The 21,360-nt window shown below is 42.8% G+C and overlaps 1 protein-coding gene across 1 annotated transcript in view; it reads right to left on the bottom strand.

Annotated features, from left to right (window-relative positions):
• The window catches only part of LOC112250293 (protocadherin-1-like), a 97,061-nt gene extending 76,425 nt beyond the window's left edge, over nt 1-20,636 (bottom strand). Inside the window, exons 1-3 of the mRNA XM_024420331.2 lie at nt 19,997-20,636; nt 9,852-10,669; nt 7,109-9,292 (exon numbers count right to left, since the gene is read on the bottom strand). Of these exons, the coding sequence (XP_024276099.1) occupies nt 7,109-9,292; nt 9,852-10,649 (2,982 nt within the window). The 5' untranslated portion in view covers nt 10,650-10,669; nt 19,997-20,636. The remainder of the gene's footprint in view (nt 1-7,108; nt 9,293-9,851; nt 10,670-19,996) is intronic.
• Nucleotides 20,637-21,360: the final 724 nt, after the last annotated feature.

Below are 21,360 nucleotides of genomic sequence, written 5' to 3'. Positions count from 1 at the left end.
TGGCAACAATCATGTAATTTCACACATTCGGAGTGAGGGAGAACCCGTTGGGAAAACCTATAAATGCATCCCTGAACCCAACCTCGTGACCCCACCTCGTCAAGCTCAATCACTTACACAAATACACGTAAGCTGAATAGGTTGTTTCCCCATCGACAAGAATGCTGCCCTTTGAGGCAGAATTTCTAGGCAGGACATCAAAATTGGCATGTACCAATCCTAAAGTAACTTAAAATGCTGCCTTCTAAGGTGCCTTCATTGGGGTGATTTTGAAGGCAGCATCCCAAAATTCCCCAAATGTTGTCCCCACTTGGGAAAACATTTCTCAGAAGAATAAGCAATAACTTAATGCAAGTATAATGTTTATTTAACATCAACATTTTGTTAAAATGATCAACAGATGACTTTCATATGATGTTTATCAACTGGTGTTTATCAGCCCATTGCCAACACGCCGGAAGCGATAGCTAGCTAGTAGTCGATTTCGGCCTGTTTATCGGTTGTTTTAGAGGTGAACATGTAAACTAACTAGGCCTAATCATAGATTGAGCATTGCGTCAATTGTGAAGACCCAGACAGTTTTTAAATAATGAATTGGTGAACTTTCTAGCCAGCTGAAGACATGCAGCAAATAACGTTTCCCCATCTGTTTTCAGGGACTAAAGTGGGCACCACATTGCAATGGCTTGGCAGGAGAAAACGTTTCTGGACTTGTTTGGAGATAAGACATTTTATTAACAACATCTGATGAAAACGATAGGAAATGCAGCCAGCTGTGTTCTGTTCAAACTAAGCTTGTTAGCCAGCCAAATAATTTGTGCATTCCGTTGATGACTCTGTTTTGCTAGCAAGCTGCATACAGTGTCTGTTTACCTAACGTTAACTAACTTTCTCTCGTCACTTTCCCTTCCCCTATTTTGTTGCATCATTGGGTTGGTGTTACTAGTTTACACTAGAGGCTAAATTATTCTACTCTTAGTGTAAACAACTGAACAAGCCTAAAAATATGCAAAACTGTTAACAAAACTATTGCACATTAATAAAGGTAGTTGTTGCTTCAGCAACTTGAACCAGCACTGATATTTGAGCAGTGAGGTTCATTTCTCCCCTCTCGTCTCTGCTTGTTCCGGGTTTGAAGGACATCCCGCCTTGACACCCTACAGATGTAAATAATTTGTCGGGAACCTCTCAGCAAACAGGATAATCACCATATTCCAGGATTTTATTCAGGAGTGTGCACCATCACAATGTTAGAGATAAATAGATTCACCCATGTTATGGTTTATCATGCAGATGTGTCAGGAAATTGTAACTTTTGAAGCTCATTCTAAAATACAGATGTGATTTTCTGTCCCAGGGGTATGCACTGTGTGCAAGTTTCCAATGTAGACCACAATTAGTTGACATAGGTTAGTGAAGGGCTAGGGAACAAAAACCTGAAAACTCCTCGTCTGTCTATAAAAACAAAAAAACCTGTAAACTCCTGGCCTGTCTATAAAAACAAAAACCTATGGTTGTCATGACAAAATGTGCCCTTGTGTATTGAACAAGCTCATGTATGTTGGAAGTTAATCTCATTGATGTCCCTCACTTTGGGAATTGCTTCTTTTGTACAATGGCATGTGTTTTAAGGACTCATGCACAGATACAGGAAAACCAATACAAATGTTAACATTTATTGAAAATGACAAGTGCTGATGTCTCCACATGTTTTGAGTCTTGGGCATCTGGTGACTACAGTTCATCTGACCAATCCTCTGCAAGAGAAAGACATCAATAATATTACAATGCTGCATTCATTTAATTGAATATACTGTGCATTCGGAAAGTATTCAGACCCCTTGACTTTTTTCCATATTTTCTTTACGTTACAAACTTATTCTAAAACTGATTAAATAAATAAAAAAATCCTCATCAATCTACACACAATACCTAATAATGACAAAGTGAAAATAAGTTTTTTGAAAATTTTCCAAATGTTTTAGACATTAAACAGAAATACTTTATTTACATAAATATTCAGACTCTTTGCTATGAGAATTGAATTTGAGCTCAGGTGCATCCTGTTTACGTTACACTGTTCACATTTACCTTGATATGTTTCTACAACTTGATTGGGGTTTACCTGGGGTAAATTCAATTGATTGGACATGATTTGGAAAGGCACACACATGTCTATATAAGGTCCCCACAGTTGACAATGCATGTCAGAGCAAAAACCAAGCCATGAGGTCGAAGGAATTGTGCGTAGAGCTCTGAGACAGGATCGTGTCGGAGGCACAGATCTGGGGAAGAGTACCAAAACATTTCTGCAGCATTGAAGGTCCCAAGAACACATTGAACTCCATCATTCTTTAACAGAAAAAGTTTTGAACCGCCAAGACTCTTCCTAGAGCTGGCCTCCCGGCCAAACTGAGCAATCAGTGCAGAAGGGCCTTGGTCAGGGAACATGACCAAGAACATGACGGTCACTCTGACAGAGCTCCAGAGTTCCTCTGTGGAGATGGGAGAACCTTCCAGAAGGACAACCATCTCTGCAGCACTCCACCAATCAGGCCTTTATGGTAGAGTGGCCAGATGGAAGCCACTCATCAGTAGAAGGCACATGACAGCCCACTTGGAGTTTGTCAAAAGGCACCTAAAGACTCTCAGACCATGAGAAACAACATTGTCAGGTCTGATGAAACCAAGATTGAACTTTTTGGCCTGAATGCCAAGCGCCACGTCTGGAGGAAACCTGGCACCATCCCTACAGTGAAGCATGGTGGTTGCAGCACAATGCTGTGGGGATGTTTTTCAGCGGCAAGGACTGGGAGACTAGTCAGGATCGAGGGAAAGATGAATAGAGCAAAGTATAGAGATACTTGATGAAAACCTGAACCAGAGTGCTCAGGAACTCAGACTGGGGCGACTGTTCACCTTCCAACAGGACAACGACCTAAGCACACAGCCATGACAATGCAGGAGTGGCTTCGGGACAAGACTCCGAATGTGCAGCGACGGTCCCCATCCAACCTGACAGAGCTTGCGAGGATCTGCAGAGAAGAATGGAAGAAACTCCCCAAATACAGGTGTGTCAAGCTTGTGGTATCATATCCAAGAAACCTCGAGGCTGTACTCGCTGCCAAAGGTGCTTAAAAAAAGTACAGAGTAAAGGGTCTGAAAACTTATGTAAATGTGACGCTTCAGTTTTTTATTTGTAATATATTTGCAAGCATTTCTAAAAAACAGTTTTTGCAGATTGGTGAGGGGAAAAAACAATTTAATCAATTTTCCAATTAGGCTGTAATGTAACAAAAGGTGGAAAAAGTCAAGGGGTCTGAATACTTTCCAAATGCAGTGTATATTCCTGTTTGATATGCATTTATATAATTATATTGGACATGTTATCCTTTATCACATGCCATTATATTTTTTGGGTATCCAATGCATTTAGCTAACATTAGGATGAAGTAGCTTTCTAATCTAGTTAGATTGCATCCTATCACCTTTCAATATTAGTTATCAACAAATATAAAATCATGTTCTTGAGATCAGAGTCATTTAATAATATGTGCGGGTGTGATAGTTTAGGAATCACAATGCAAGCCTACTCATTAGAATAAAACATTAGCAACTCTAACGCAGTAATAGCTTCACAGTGAAACACTACTATTCTGGCTATTAATCATTCTTAAACAGTCAGTAAAATAGCTTAGCTATCTCAAAAAAACTGTAGTTTTTGTATCATGCATGCAAGCTTACCTGTCATGTCCACATTCCACAAAGATGGAGCTGCAGACCAAGCAATATGCTAGAGGAGGACCCTATACTGTAGGCTAAGTATTCTGGTTGGTGTCAACTTAATTCATGAACAGATACTGAGGAGATCAATTTTGTAACTTGTTTACTTTTTATTTGTAAAAAGATATTTCCATTTTGGGATAGTTGTTCACTGAATTGCTAGCACTAGTTGCTCACCGTGCTAGAGTGGCTACAATGTAACTAAATGTCTCGCAGATGCTGCCTTAGAATCCCATCCCAATCAGAAGTTGCCTACTGGAAAAGTGCTACCTACAAAGGTAGGTGAGGCAGGTAGGCATCAGGCAGCTGCCTTTGGATTGGGACATAGGCTTCACACAGCTCTGTCCAGACCAGATCACGCCACTGGGAAATTAAGTGGTTGTTTACTTGATCACTGATTGTACAAACATTAGGAACACCTTCCTAATATTGAGTTGTACCCCCTTTTGCCCTCAGAACAGCCTCAATTTGTCGGGGCATGGACTCTACACAGTGCTGGAAGCGTTCCACAGAGATGCTGGCCCATGTTGACTCCAATGCTTCCCACAGGTGTGTCAAGTTGGCTGGATGTCCTTTGGGTGGTGGACCATTCCTCATACACACAGGAAACTGTCTCAATTCTCTTAAGGCTTCAAGATCCTACTTTAACCTGTCTCCTCCCCTTCATCTATAATGATTGAAGTGGATTTAACAAGTGACATCAATAAAGGGATGATAGCTTTCACCTGGATTCACCTGGTCAGTCTACGTTCCTAATGTTTTGTGCACTACGGGTGTTTTTCAATATGCATACTACCCTGCTCCACATTCTCATTCTGTAAGTGCATTCTCCAAGGATGTTCTCTTGAGTACGTTCTTGTGAGAATAAGAGTGTGGAGAATGCATAAAACATTACATTTGTAAAGCACTCACACTCTCGCTGCATCTCCCCATTCACTGGAACCTTCTTCCAGCCAGGACAATGGCAACAATAGGGAAAAAACAACATATCACAAAGCAAATATTTTACTTCATAATTATCTGCTAGCTCTGTGAATCACAATAATCTAGCTAGCCAGCTAGTTAAACCGTCACAAATTATCTAAAACTTATGTCATGCAAGTTAGATGTACATTCTTCGTGGGTAGCTAGCTAGCCCTATTGATTTACTATGGACTTACCCATTCACTGAACCTTCCTCCAGCCAGGACAATCGACGAAACAAGATATACACAAAGCAAAAGTTTAACTATCAGCTAGCTATATACGAATCATATTAATGTAGCTAACCATATAGTTTAACAGGCAAACAGGACCTAAAATGAATGGGTAGATTCTTCATGGGTAGCTAGCTAGCTGATCATTCTTTGTGGCTATTTGGCTAGCTAACAGTAATAGCTAGTCAGTTAGCCCTATAATATAGATAATGTATCAAGATAAAAGATTGTAGTCAGGCATCATATGAGATGTGAATAGGCAACATTTCATTCTGAAGTCTCTCACTTCAGCTCAAATAATGTCCTGCCTTTTTTACTTGGTTGCGTAATTTTTCTGTGCATACTTTCTGTTGAAGCTTGAATTGATGCATGCTGCAAAATATGTAGAAACGGAGTACGCAATTAGAGAACTGCTAGCCGTGCTCCGTTTCGCATACTGTACCTTGATTTGGACATACTACGACACTCCCGTGCTCCAATTTTCATGCTCAGAGCATGGTAGTATGCATATTGAGAAACACCCTCCCACATCCAGTTATTGGAGCTAGGTCTAAAAAGAAAAGAGGTGAAACTGCCAGAGATATGAATATGTGCTGACAGCGAATGGTAGCACCAGTGTGTTTACATTCAGCACTGCCAAGAATCATTGAGAAGCTCAGTTCTAGTCACAGACACCTGAGCACATCCCCACTGAAAATGTGAGTCATTGTTTAGACCAGCATGGTTGACTAGAGTAAGCTCTCCACTCCACATCTGTCACTCCAATAGGCAGCAACTTTATTATTTATTTTGGTCAATCTGTTCTTCCTGATGTGAGAGGGGATGCCATACATGAGGTAACATCTGCTGAGGTATGTCACATGAGTTTTAACATCTGTCCGCGTTTTTGCGGCACCTTTCCATCAACTCACACATGTTTTGAAACACTTTACACACTCACGCCGAGAAACGCAAACAGAGAGAGGTGAGGAGGCTCGCTTGATGCACAGGTGCACACAGCACAGACAATAGCAGTAGCATATAGCTAGATTAGACATGTATGTCCTCAAATACAAACCCAAGCACAAAGCCCACCTGGAAACACAGACTTACTCACATAGACCCAAACATGCCAACCCACTGCAGGGCTACAGTTCATTGTCACTTTGCTCGTATATGCTGTCCATCACTGAGACAGTGGTGACTGTACACACTACTGACTCTCTTAACCCACAGGGGCTCGCAATTGTCCAAGCTGTCAGGCAACATCTGCTGAAATTACCCACCAGCCACTAGCCAACCAGTGGTGACTGACTGGGTTCTGGAGATAAGCTTCCTTATCCTCAAAGTGTCCCACACATATTCAGAGCCCAGTCACCCATTTCCCTTGAAGAATAGGATAATTTCTTGAACATATTGTACCGCGCAGGTCAGGTTAAGCTAATAGACACTTGTAGATACACACACACACGGGCACACAATCAGTCATTCAAGCAAGCACGCATATATGCACAGAGACATACAGACATACTCTCTCTAATTTATTTTTGCATTCTAATCCTCTCTGAGCCTATTAATATTTCTGTTTCCATGGCAATGGTAGAAGGGTCAGAGCCAAGCCAAGTGAAGTGGAGTGCAGTGCAGTGAGAAGATAAGAGCATGTGACCTGTATGGACCACAGGGCGTGAGGTCAAGCAGAAGTGTAAGAGTAAGTCACTCAGACATGAACCTCGCCCTCTACCTCACCTCCTCCATTCACCAGCTAGATTTATGAACCCATGGGAAGAGGGGGAAGAGGGGGGGAGAAGGGGTAGGAGACTCGTCTCCACCCCGGTAAAAGAGGAGACCAAAAGCAGTTTCTTATTACTCCCATGTGCCCTTTCACCCTCCAAGTGGATGGAAGTTTTCCTAATTACTAAAGCCTTTTTTAGTTACTGATTGTGTGTTTAAATCAGGCGATGAAAAGCAGGTAGCCAACAGCATTCTGAAACGGCTGCTTGATTGTTTTTGGGGCGGAATTTCCAACGTTAATGGCCCCCATCCATAGCCTTAAATATCACAGCCACTCCACTAATAACACACCACCTCCTACCTTTGTCACAGGCAATTTAAACAAATTATTGTTTTGCTTTCGAAGCTCTGGCTCTTACCTGCTTGCTGTTGTACTTTGGCTGGCTGGCCTTGTAGCTATAATCCGAGTACTGGTCTGAGCCTGTTGAATTGTCATCTCCTCCAGTCCCTACAAAGGTGTTGGTTGCAGGGAGGTCCTGGACTGCCTGGTGCTTCTGGGAGGCCGACGGAGACTGGGCCTGCAGCTGGATGGATGGTAGGGGAGAGTTGGAGCGGTAGTGTCTGCCAAGGTCAGGGCTGCCTGGGGGGTATGTCAGGGGCAGGTGGATCCTGGGGCTGTCGTTGACCCCATCCAGGTTGAACTTGAGACTCTTCTGGAGACTGACCTCCTCCTCCTCTCCCAAGGGCTTGGGGGACTTGGAGGGCTTTCCTTTCCTTCCCCTCTTGCCTTTGCCATTCTTTGGCCCCTGCTTAGGGGCGTAAAGGTCCTTGGTCTCCTTCTTGCCAGCCTGGTAGCCGCTCTTTGTCTCCCGCTGAATGCGGTGGCGGATAAACACCACCACTACGATCACCATGACAACGCCCGCCACTCCCGCCAGGCTTCCGTACACAATGTTACTGCGCTGGGCCGCCAGGCCGTAGTCAGGGTCACCAGCAATGTCTGTCTCCAGAGGGGTGTAGAGACTGTGTCCCACCAGTGCTTCCACCAGGCTGACGTTAGCAATGGTCTCATTGACGTAGATGTGCACCATGGCAGTGGCGTGGCGTGCGGGTTTGCCCGCATCACTCACCCTCACCACCAGGCGATGGAGCCCACCATGTTTCCGGGTCAGCTCCTTGACCAGGGTGATCTCCCCAGTAGTGGAGGAGATGCTGAAGAGGTCATAAGGGTTTCCTCCCGTGATGCTGAAGACCAGCTCTGCATTGGGGCCAGTGTCCAGGTCTTCAGCCTCCACTAGCTCCACACGGCTTTCTGGGGCAGCTAGAGGGGACAGGAGTCTGAAGGAGGAGTTGGAGGGCTTGGTGACCACAGGATCATTGTCGTTTTCATCCAGGACATTGATGGTAACGCCTACATAGGAGGACCTGGGAGGCTCTCCCCCGTCTACGGCCTTCAGACGGAAGGTGTAGCTGCTCTCCTTCTCCCGGTCAAAGGAGATGCTGGACAGGATGGTTCCTGTTCCATTCTGAATCACAAACTTCCCTCCGTCTGGCTCCACAGAGAGCTGCACTCTGGCGTTCTCTCCCTGGTCCATGTCCAGCACAGTCACCATGCCAACGGCGCTGAGTGGGGGCATGTTCTCAAGAACAGAGAAGCTGTAGCCACTTAGCATGAACTTGGGGTCGTTGTCATTGCGGTCCAGCACCTTGACCACGACCGTGGCTGTTCCTCTGTGACTGGGAGAACCTTTATCAGACGCAGTGACCCGGAACTCATAGCGTTCTTTATGCTCTCTGTCCAGTGAGCTCCGTGCCCTCACCTCCCCTGAATCGGGGTCAATCTCAAACAGGCCCCTGGTAGATGTGTCTGCTACGATGCTGTAGACCAGCTCGGCGTTAGTTCCGCTATCAGCGTCCGTGGCAACCACGTCCACAACCTTGTCCCCTGGCTGGTTCTCCTCTGCAAAGGCAACCTCAAACAGGTTTGGGGAAAACACTGGGGAGTTGTCATTAACATCAGTCACCTGCACCTTCAATGAGTTAGTACTAGAAAGAGCTGGGTTGCCAGAGTCAACAGCCACAATCTCCACACGGTATTCCCTGACCCTCTCATAGTCCAAGGGGGTTGTAGTCTGCAGAAAATACTTCCTCTTGTTAGTGGACGAGTCACTAGCCGGGCGCAGCTGGAACGGCACGTCCCCCGCCACCACACAGGTGACCACTGCATTCTCCCCCTCATCCCTGTCAGACACCTGGACAAGGGCCACCGCCGTGCCCACTGGCATGTCCTCTGATATGTTGGCCACCCCGTCACTGTGGGTCACCAGGCCGATCCCACGGATCTCCACAGCAGGGGAATTGTCGTTCTGGTCAGTCACCTGGATTGTCACAAAGGTCTTGGAGCTTTTGGGTTGGGGACCTTTGTCCCTGGCCACTACGTAGAATGTCAAATCGCTGATTTCTTCCCGATCCAAGGGCCCTTTGACATAGATGATGCCAGTGGAGCGATCAATTCGCAGGAGTTTTGGCACTGGGTCTAATGCCTGGTGTAGTGTGTATTCTATCTCTCCATTGGGGCCCATGTCAGAGTCATTGGCTTTCACCTGCAATCAGAGACAAGGGATTAGGTTAGAGGTTGGAATCAGGGTAAGAATTCAGGGATTATGTTAGCATATGGAGGTATGGGTAAGGGGTTTAGGTTTACAGCAAGAGGGCGATAAGCAAGGCAGTCTAAATGTGCATATTATATACATATCTTGCAATGATATGAAAACACACCATCCTAGCTTCAGAGAGACACATGTGTAATGAAAATAAATGTACACTGAGGGTTTATTTGACTTAGAAACTGTCAACCAAAATACCCGCTCGGGAAGAAACTTTATTGAGTGGGCTAATTGTTCAAAAAACGTTCAATAAATTGGCTACGCTTTGCTGCTTCTGGCAGCAGTTCAATAAGACTACACTGTGAAATTGCAAATTCAGTAACTTCATTCAGGCATTTCATCATGGTAAAAACCTAGAAACCCAGCACCGCATGTTGGGCCCTAATGAGTTGTGGATATAAAACACTTAGTCTTCTCACAGTCAAAGTTGTATCCAATCTATACGGTAGCGTACACAACACCTTGATCACTCTGCAATATTAAAATAATGTTTTACCTGCAAAACAGAGTGTCCCACAGGGCTGTTTTCTGAAACCTCTGCCTCGTACGTGGCCTTCTCAAACTTCGGAGCATTGTCGTTAGCATCAGCAACCACCACTCTCAGCAAGGCACTGCTATAGCGCTGGGGGTTACCTCCGTCCACAGCTTTGATTGTCAGGTCGTACGAGTCCTTGAGCTCCCGGTCCAGACTGCCCAGGACGATGAGCTGGGGCAGCTTCTCCCCCCTGTCTTCCGCCACCTGCAGTCCGAAGAGCGTCACCGCGTCTGGCCCAGCGGTGAGGGCGTAGTCGGCCACCCCGTTCCTCTCCGAGTCCCTGTCTGTGGCCAGGGGAATGGAGAACAGAGCTCCCAAGTGGGTGTTTTCTGGGACAGAGATGGTGAGCACGGGGGAGGGAAACTGCGGCGTGTTGTCGTTGATGTCCTGGACCTCGATGCGGCCCTCAATGAGCCTGGGGCTCTGGTTGTGGATTAGGTCTGTGACGGACACTTCAAACTCCAGGAAGCAGGGCTTGCCCCTGACAATACTGCGGCAGTCCCTCAGTGTCTCCCTGTCTATGGGGATCTCTGTGGTGAAGATGTCCCCTGTCTTCCCATCCACTCGCAGGTACGGAGAGCCCACCTCCAGCTTGTACAAGTGACCAGAGTCTGGCAGGCCCTGGTCTGATGCCAGGCTGCCAATCAGCGTGCTGGGGGGCTGCTCCTCCTGGACCCGGTAGAGGATACCAGACTCAGCCCAACCACAGCAGTCCAACACCAGGACCCACAACAGAACTGCTCCCAAGTGCAGTTCCATGAAGTCCGTCACCAGATTACCTGCCAGCAAAAAAAATGAAAAATAAAAATAACACATTAAAGATGAAAAACTATACTTGGGCTTAAGGTTTATTGGTTATGTTGAATGTGCTCTGAAACAACATAGTTAATCAACAGCCATAGTTATACATACGGTATGTATATACACTGAGTGTACAAAACATTAAGAATATTTTTATAATATTGTGTTGCACTCCCCGCCCTTTTGCCCTCAGAACAGCCTCAATTAATCATGGCATGGACTCTACAAGGTGTCGAAAGCATTCCACAGTGATGCTGGCCCATTTGAACTCCAATGCTTCCCACAGTTGTGTCAAGTTGGCTGGCTGTCCTTTGGGTGGTGGACTATTCTTGATACACACGGGAAACTGTTGATACGATATATATAGTATCTTCATTGGGGTATAACTAAGATTTTATAATTCTAGGGGTTTTAACATAAGTGAAAAAAATGTATTCTCCCAGGTATGTGAAAATAATGTTTCTTCTGCAATGACAATACAAGGAACGATTCATCATATATGGCATATTTACCAAAAACAAGCTCTCCACATTGGAATAGATAATATCCTTGTTAAGAGAGCAAGGATTATCTTTCCCCTGTCAACTGGACAAAAACCCAGGAAACATGAACAATGAGCATAACATGTTTCTCCCAAGGACCATTTTTGCCATGCTTGAAAAATAATGGTTCAGATGTTGGAGATTTTCTCCACTGACTTAGTGACTTACAGGGAATTTATAAAGCAATGAGCACTCAATCTTCTATTTGAAAGGAACAATTTAACAAATAGGGATGATAATGTCATTCATCTAAATGTGGAATCGTGTAACAACAGTTCGGCATGTTGGGTGATTTCCCCTCCTTATTTTTGCCACATTAATTAAACCAAATTGAGCTTTTGCAGACAGTTTGTAACTGTTTTCATTCACTAAATCAGATATTCAGCAAGGTGCTGAGGATATTGAAAACGGCAACAGCCAGTATTGGAAACTTGTTTAAGCGCTACATAAATATATATATATTTTTCAAAGAATTGATTTCCAGACAGAATTTACACAGAAGATAAAGTGAGAGCGGCCCAGTGTGCATTACGGCAGCTGTATAATCCAATGCAGAGTCTCAAAGACAGGGTACAGTGCCACGGTTCAAGGTTGAGCCTCCTAGACATCATTAAATGTGTATAGAAGCAGCTTGTGAATGCAACGCCACAACAAAAAAAAAAAACACTGTTGAACAAACCATACAGTATGTTTACGAAACCTTGACGATATGATATAAAAGACAAGACTGAAAATGCATAATCTGACTGATCTAATACGAGAGAGGTCTGACCAACCTAAGGCTCCAGCTGCAGCACCCAGAGGCAGCAGCACATCAGTGTTTGGCTTCATGTGGAACATGTTGCTGATCTGTAACCTGGCCTGCGCCTTATCACAAAATGCAGCTTTACTTTTGAGCAGATGAGATCTCCATCCTACTCTGCTGTTATGGGCTAATTTACACACTGTAATGTTCATGTTTGATTTCTAACCTGCTACACCACCCCACCCCATTAATCACTACCCCGCTAGTTTAGCTTCTGCTTTGATCCATATTCCGCAAGCTAAAGAATACACTATTTCTCAGACTGCAAATGATTTTAGGCTTGAATTATTTCATGTGTGAGAAGAGTTCTCGCTGTAACTCGAAAGAGGATGAGACTGTTCATTGGGGTGGTTTATATAGTTGTAGTGCTCCAGCACAGGTCCTTATAGCCTTTGCATGCTGATGTATGTATGTATGTATGTATGTATGTATGTATGTATGTATGTATGTATGTATGTATGTATGTATGTATGTATGTATGTATGTATGTATGTATGTATGTATGTATGTATGTATGTATGTATGTATGTATGTATGTACAGCACCAGTCAAAAGTTGGAACACACTTACTCATTCAAGGGTTTTTCTTAATTTTTTTACAATTTTCTACATTGTAGAATAATGGTGAAGACATCAAAACTATGAAATAATACATGTAGTAACCTAAGAAAGTGTTCAACAAATTCAAATAGATTTTAGATTCTTCAAAGTAGCCACCCTTTGCCTTGATGACAGCTTTGCACACTCTTGGCATTCTCTCAACCAGCTTCATGAGGTAGTCACATGGAATGCATTTCAATTGACAGGTGTGCCTTGTTAAAAGTTAATTTGTGGAATGTCTTTCCTTCTTAATACATTTGAGCCAATCAGCTGTGTTGTGACAAGGTAGGGTTGGTATACAGAAGATAGCCCAAGTCCAGATTATGGGAAGAACAGCTCAAATAAGCAAAGAGAAACAACAGTCCAGCATTACTGTAAGTCAGTCATTCTGGGAAATGTAAAGAACTTTGAACGTTTCTTCAAGTGCAGTCAAAAAAAAAACAACATTAAGCGCCATGATGAAACTGGCTCTCATGAGGACCGACACAGGAAAGGAAGACAGAGCTGCCTCTGCTGCAGAGGATAAGTTCATTAAAGTTAACTGCACCTTAGATAGCTGCCCAAATAAATGCTTCACAGAGTTCAAGTAACAGACACATCTCAACATCAACTGTTCAGAGGAGACTGTGTGAATCAGGCCTTCATGGTCGAATTGCTGCAAAGAAACCACTACTAAAGGAAACCAATAAGAAGAATAGACTTGTTTGGGTCAAGAAACATGAGCAATGGACATTAGACTGGTGGAAATCTGCCCTTCAGTCAAATGAGTCCAAATTTGACATTTTTGGTTCCAACCGCCGTGCTTTTGTGAGATGCAGAGCAGGTGAACGTATTATCTCCGCTTGTGTGGATTCCACCGCGATGCATGGAGGAAGAGGTGTTATGGTGTGGGGGTGCTTTGCTGGTGACACTGTTTGTGATTTATTTAGAATTCAAGACACACATAACCAGCTTGGCTACCACAGCATTCTGCAGCGATATGCCAACCCATCTGGTTTGTGTTTAGTGGGACTATCATTTGTTTTTCAACAGGACAATGACCGTAAACACACCTCCAGGCTGTGTAGGGGTTATTTGACCAAGAATGAGAGTGATGGAGTGCTGCATCAGGTGACTTAGCCGCCACAATCACCCGACCTCAACCCAATAGAGATGGTTTGGGATGAGTTGGACCGCAGGGTGAAGGAAACGCAGCTAACAAGTGCTCAGCATATGTGGGAACTCCTACAAGACTGTTGGAAAAGCATTCCAGGTGAAGCTGGTTGAGAGAATGCAAAGCTGTCATCAAAGCAAAGGGTGGCTACTTTGAAGAATCTAAAATCAATTTTTGTTGGATTACTACATGATTCCATGTGTTATTTCATAGTTTTGATGTCTTCCCTATTATTCTACAATGTAGAAAATAGTAAAAATAAAGAAAAAAAACCTGAATGAGTAGGTGTGTCCAAACGTTTGACTGCTATTATATGTTAGTATGTAAAAAAGAAAAGAAAGAGAAACATCAATTTTTCGGGACCCGGGCTTTCAAATATAATTCGTAAAAATCCAAATAACTTCACAGATCTTCATTGTAAAGGGTTTAAACACTGTTTCCCATGCTTGTTCAATGTGGAACGGTCGTTAAGACACTAACAGCTTACAGACAGTAGGCAATTAAGATCACAGTTATGAAAACTTAGGACACTAATGAGGCCTTTCTACTGACTATGAAAAATATCAAAAGAAAGATGCCCAGGGTCCGTGCTCATCTGCGTGAACGTGCCTAGGCATGCTGCAAGGAGGCATGAGGACTGCAGATGTGGCCAGGGCAATAAATTGCAATGTCCATACTGTGAGTTGCCTAAGACAGCACTACAGGGAGATAGGACGGACAGCTGATCGTCCTCGCAGTGGCAGACCACGTGTAACAACACCTGCACAGGATTCGTACATCTGGACATCACACCTGCGGTACAGGTATAGGATGGCAACAACAACTGTCTGAGTTACACCAGGAATGCACAATCCCCCCGTCAGTGCTCAGACTGTCCGCAATAGGCTGAGAGTGGCTGGACTGAGGGCTTGTAGGCCTGTTGTAAGGCAGGTCCTCACCAGACATCACCGGCAACAACGTCGCCTATGGGCACAAACCCACCATCACTGGACCAGACAGGACTGGCAAAAAGTGCTCTTCACTGACGAGTGTCGGTTTTGTCTCACCAGTGGTGATGGTCGGATTCATGTTTATCGTCGAAGGAATGAGCATTACACAGAGGCCTGTAATCTGGAACGGGATCGATTTTGGAGGTGGAGGATCCGTCATGGTCTGGGGCGGTGTGTCACAGCATCATCGGACTGAGCTTGTTGCCATTGCAGGCAATCTCAACACTGTGCATTTCAGGAAAGACATTCTCCTCCCTCATGTGGTACCCTTCCTGCAGGCTTATCCTGACATGACCCTCCAGCATGACAATGCCATCAACCATACTGCTCGTTCTGTGCGTGATTTCCTGCAAGACAGGAATGTCAGTGTTTTGCCATGGCCAGCGAAGAGCCCGGATCTCAATCCCACTGAGCACGTCTGGGACCTGTTGGATCGGAGGGTAAGGGCTAGGGCCATTCCCCCCAGACATGTCCGGGAACTTGTAGGTGCCTTGGAAGAGTGAGATAACATCTCACAGCAAGAACTGGCAAAGGTGCAGTCCATGAGGAGATGCACTGCAGTACTTAATGCAGCTGGTGGCCACACCAGATACTGACGGTTACTTTTGATTTTGGCCCCACTTTGTTCACATTATTCCATTTCTGTTAGTCACATGTCTGTGGAACTTGTTCGGTTTATGTCTCAGTTGTTGAATCTTGTTATATTCATACAAATATGTACACGTTAAGTTTGCTGAAAATAGTTGACAGTGAGAGGACGTTTCTTGTGAGTTTATGTTTTTGTGTGCGTGTGTGTGTGTGTGTGGTCTGGCCCTGAAATCCCAAAAAGTTCCCATAAGGATAGTAAAACAAGGAAAATTCTTCCTCATGAAGACATTTCCCATGTCCCCACGAGGACAAGGCTTTAAGCTTAGCGGTTGGGTTAGAGTTAGAATTAGGGTTTGGGTTAGGTTTAGGGGTCAAGGTTAGGGTTAAAATAGGATTTTGAATGGAAATAAATGTTACTCTGTGACCCAACAAGAATAGAAAAACTGTGTGTACAGTATGTGGGTGAGTGTGTGCGTGTCAAAAAGCATCCGTGAACAAATTTAGCGATCCTATAGCTGCATATATTTTGGGCCGTAAGCCAGTATTTTTCTGCCCCTCTTTGCATGCAACAATGTTGCAAAGCAAATACATGTTCAAACTAAACAGCAAAACATGAGCATGTCTAGAATACCAATTAGAAATCCAATTCCTTTGAATCCGTTAAGATTGGAAGTGCACGTTATTGATGCACTAATTGCTTAGTTATTGATGTGTCCTTTTTACATTTGCAGGGCAGCCTCCAGTCGATGTGGCTTGAATGACAGCACGTAGAGTAAAAGCATGTTTAAAGAGTACATCGTAAGAGTACATCGTTTTTTAAACCTAAGACTACAGCTACATAGAAACTAAACATGTTGCCATCTATTAAGTTTTTATAAATAAACTAAATTGGAGGAGATCAGAGAATACATTACTTTTCCAGCCTATAGTCCTGTTAATGTCATGAGCTTGTGGTGACAAACATATGGAGACAAATAAACTCAATGACAGCTAGTTAACCCAGAGCACATTATCACCCTCATCCTCCATGTCCACCATTGCTGAGGAAGACAGTCATCAAGTTCAACAGCAATGACCCATAACAATATCTCCTTTGTAAAGCAACACTTTCAATATCTCAATATCTCCTTTGAAAGTGTTGCTTTACAAAGGAGCATGATGAAAGCAGCATTGGACTGCAGTACTGTATTGACTTGCATGAAAACAATTCAAAAGCTTCTCAGATGACATACAGTATCTAAAACAGATCCCAAGAGATCCTAAATACTAAAGGGAAAAAAAGATACCACTCACCCAGTTAGGCTAATCATATAAAACTCACTCCTAATAAGTGTCGTATGGACCTTCAGGAGTCTTCATACAGTGAATGAATGTCTCTCAGAGGTTCTTTAAAATGTCTCCTTAATAAAGCCATAACCACACTTTCCTCTAGATAAGAGACTCCAAACACTCATTAGAAGTGATCACATAATCACTTCCAAGGAGATAATTGCAACAATATTCTTTCAACAGTCTCCAGATCAGGTACACACATACACAACTCAGATTATAGTCACACGTTCATCGTCAGATATGAGTCTATGGAAGCCTCAATAACAGAAGCAATATACAGAGTAACATACATAGCTTATTCATACCTATGAGTGGACTACTCCACTGAAGAGTCTAAGCCCAGTTTCCATTTGAGATAAGAGTCCGTATACTTTCAGGTAACGGATAAGAGCAGATACACAATTACAACTCAACCTGGACTGTAATAGCGTGTGCTTTTGAGGGCTGCAGCACTGCAAGTTGTGTGTATCTCCTCAACAGAGGGTGAGTTCAACAGCACTGGGATTTTGGAAAAGCCAGAACGAGTAATGAGGTCAATGGCTTGTGTTATTTTCACGGCAAAAAATAATATATTAATAATAATTCTGATGTAATTGTGATATTAAATTACTCATGCAGTTCCAGCATATTTCCAAGTAAACATTAATAAAACATAATCCAAGAGTTCAGAATATGCATAACATTGGATTGCAATCGTATTGAGTGACACAAAATATGTGAAGAAGAATATCAAGTACTCCATAGAGATCCTATTAAATTACTAGAGGGGATACGTCAAAAACCCTCAACGTTCCACAATGGGGCGAAATAGCAGCCATCATGGTCAGTGACAAGTCCAAAAGTAGTTTTATTGAAATGAATGGCAGTAGAGGCATAGCTGATGCATTTCCTGCATTACATATACAGGCAAATAAAAGTAAGGCAAGTGACATATCAGAAATGGTCTAATTGAATTATTGTGCACCTAACATAGCCATTTAACTATAAATACAGTTAAGATGGGTTTTTATACACATTTTCTGTACAAGTAGCTTCTCAAATATTTACAAACAGACCATAAATGTCTCAGATTGTGTTTTCTTGGAAAGCTGTGAGTGCTATTATATGATACAATATCAGTACTTGTTGTTGCATTTACAACTCGTCTTCACATGAACTGATTTGGGCCAGTATATGGCTGTGGATTGACTGCATTATTTGAATGGAATGTTGGCAGTAATTTCTTTAACATTCTGGAATCATTCCTCTAAAACTGGCTGGCTAGCTAACATACGTACGCACATGTACATTGCAGATGCATTCTTCACATTCATTGTTTTACACAATATCTTACTACAGCACTGGCAACCCATGGTTGACCAACTCCCAGACCAACATGGCTGACCTTTGAACCATCAAAAGAAGGTTCATATCCATTCTAGTATTCTAATTCCTAGATGTATGAAGAACCCAGTCCAGATGTATGAAGAACCCTAGCACAAGCCATTACTGGGTCATAATTGCAGCCCAGGGATTCTGTGTGTTGAAGTGCCCTAGAATCATGGCTCTCCATTCATCAAAATGCCATAGAGAATATAACCTTTGGCATGCATTGAACAATTATAGACATAAGAATGATCTAATCCTGATGTTTTGTCCGCCATTGTCATTATCAGCTGCAACACAAGCAGCTTTTATCAACAGCTTTTACAAGGCATCCTGGTGACATCAGCCTTCCGTGTGGCAGTGACCTTTTCTCTTCCCCACAGCCTGGTCACTGACAGATCATGGTCATCAGACTGCAACAGGTTCTGGGATAAGCCTCAGCAGCAATTCATCATTAACTGACTCATCATTCCTCTGTCTCACAATGATTCCATTTCAAACACAGTACAGTAGGCCTATATTGCTATGCCACTAATGGTTTCATTCCTTGGGTTCATGCCATATGGCAACACATGTCTCTTTAAATCACCTTGTTACCGTAGGAGTATAAGGCTTGAAATCACTTTGTCACAAACACACAGAGCTGAATTTGAGGAATGTGAGTGTAGCTCAAAGGCTTGTGTATATCATACATTGAAAGCTTGAGTTAAGTCATGAATAAGCATGTGTACGTACAGTAGGCCTCCATCCCGCAAAGTGTTTCAAACATACGTTAACTGTCTAACTTAGAAGTATGCATTGTAGCTGAGTGATGTTTTTGGGAATGGATGGAAATTCTAAGTAATTTGATAAATCAATGTCTGAAGATTGCACATCAGAGACATGGCGGTCTGATTGAATCAATGTGTGTGAATGGCCCAAGATGAAAATCCTTTCCCTAGCACTGGCTTTAGCTTCAAGCCATACCCATGCTTAACATCTAATATGTGCAGAAATACATCACTTTATGCCGACTCTAAAACATACAAGAAGCAGCTCACCAATAAACACAAATAGAATTATTAAAACACAATTCTTGAAAAGGGAACCCTGTCATAGTTTAGTCTGAGAATCTATCTCCAGAAGAGCTAGTCTATACACTTCACATTGATTTGAGTAGCAAGGCAATATACTGCATAACATACTGCTCCCTTGCCTCTCAGTAATCTCTAATAATCTATATGAAGTTAGATGCATAGTTACTTTTTATGACAAGACAACAATAATACTAATCACCATGAGGAGCAATATTTATCCATACTCTGCCCATGTGTACTGCTTGTCAATATTTGGGAGGGTATGGACAAAGCATAGGCGTGTATCACTAAAGAAATGCGCTCAGTCTCTGAAAAATGTAAATATACACTGAAAAGAGCTGCGTCTGGAGTCATGTAGACTGTCAAACTGACGTTTAATATGTGGGAAGTGGGAACGAAATATTGATAGACGATGCTAAACGAATATAGCCTGTATGACTGGTCAGTATGCACAGTTGGTCGATAAGAGCATCTCTTGCTTTCACTGCGGGGAGGGAGAGAGAAAGAGAGAGTGACGACTCCAGACGTTTAAGGGCTTTTAGTCAAACAAGTGTCCGATTCAAGCTATTGCACCTGGTTAATCGGATTCGCAGGAAAACGAACTATTAGGGAGTGGTTTGAATTACCCATCTTTTAAATTTGTTTAAATGTACACAAGGCTATTTAATGAATGGGTGTATATTGTATTAGAAATTATACATACAGCAACAAAATATATTATCATACATACTTTCCTATTTAGAAAGAGGCAATTAACCTTTACTAAGAAACGTTTGACTTTTAAACATGACATACTGCACATGCGTTTATCTTGGAAAGCACTATTCTGGTTGTATGTCAATATATTTAATTTACCTTTGCCAAAGACTTCTTAGGGTGCGATTGTCTCGGGTTTTTTTCCTTCTTGTCGTCCCAGAGGCAGGTATATAACCCTCAAACCTCAGTATCAATGACTCAATCCAAATACTGTATCACGACGACGAAAAAAATCATCAGTTGAGAGCAAATCCATTAGTACCATTGATAACTTTACCCTCAAATTCGATGAATCCATTCCCATGTCATTGTGCAGCCTTCCATTCTACCGCTGTCAAAAAAAAAACGCTATTTTTCTGACCACGAAAAATAACACAAATCAAGCTAGAATTAATTCATTTCGTTTTTACAGATAATAACCAGTAGTTATGAACTCTATGCTTCTGGCCACGACGTTCAATTGCTTTTCTCTACTCTAAAATCCTGTTGCAACTGCACCTTAGCGAAGATATGCACTCATCTTCAACCTATCTATCTATCCCTTTAGTCCAAGTTTCTCAAGCTTTGCGAATGTCGTGCGTAAAACCCACACACCACGAAATACAGATTGAACGATATTTTAAAAAGTATTTAAAATGTCACACGTGTCTTAATCACAAAACGGAATATGTCACCGCGTAGAGTAAACGAAGCACGTATTTGTTATGAGAAATCAAGTGAGGATAATTTTTCAGCACTTGCTCTGCTCTCCAGACCGCGCACAAGAGCGTGGTAGGAGGTGGGGCTCCACCGAACTCCGCTCTCTGTCTCAGCCTCAGCAACTTCTCATCCACATCACTGGATGCCACAGGCTGAACACTCGAGACGTAAACACGGATTTACTACCTAAATCATAACGGTGGGACTTAGACAATTTATGTTAAAACCGACGGTGACTGAAATTAATATTGATTTTTAGGCTACTTGAGCTCATAGACAAACGTGTTAGTCGATCTCCCGATGGGAGTTTCTATGGAGTGGTTTTATGTGTCAGTACACTAACCTCATGATATTTTTTTCTCTCTCAAACTTCTAAAACCATCTACTCACATAGGTGATTATGTAGTTGTTGATATATTCAATGTATCATATTTTGGCATTAGTTTGATTGTAATGGAATCCAATTCAACAGAGGAAAGCACAAGGGGCACTATTTGCTCTTTTGGCGCCACCCTCAGGCGACTAGTTTACAGGGGGAAACATCTCTGTCACTGTAAAAAAAAAAAAAAAAAAATGAATAAACCAGTCTGACATCTTGTCTGAAATAATAGGCTAGGCTACTGTACTGTAGGCTACTGTAAACGTGAAATCTTTATTTGATGTGATGATTTGTTGGCGAAGTATATCTATAGTTGCCTACTCATGTGTATCCTATTCCCCATTTGATTAAGGGGGTGGACATCAGTGGCCTCTGTGAACAGGCA

Source organism: Oncorhynchus tshawytscha, linkage group LG30 (assembly GCF_018296145.1).
Source record: "Oncorhynchus tshawytscha isolate Ot180627B linkage group LG30, Otsh_v2.0, whole genome shotgun sequence".
Classification (NCBI taxonomy): Eukaryota; Metazoa; Chordata; class Actinopteri; order Salmoniformes; family Salmonidae; genus Oncorhynchus; species Oncorhynchus tshawytscha.
The sequence above is the reverse complement of the archived record's forward strand: the minus strand, read 5'-3'. Positions and strand labels throughout refer to the sequence as shown.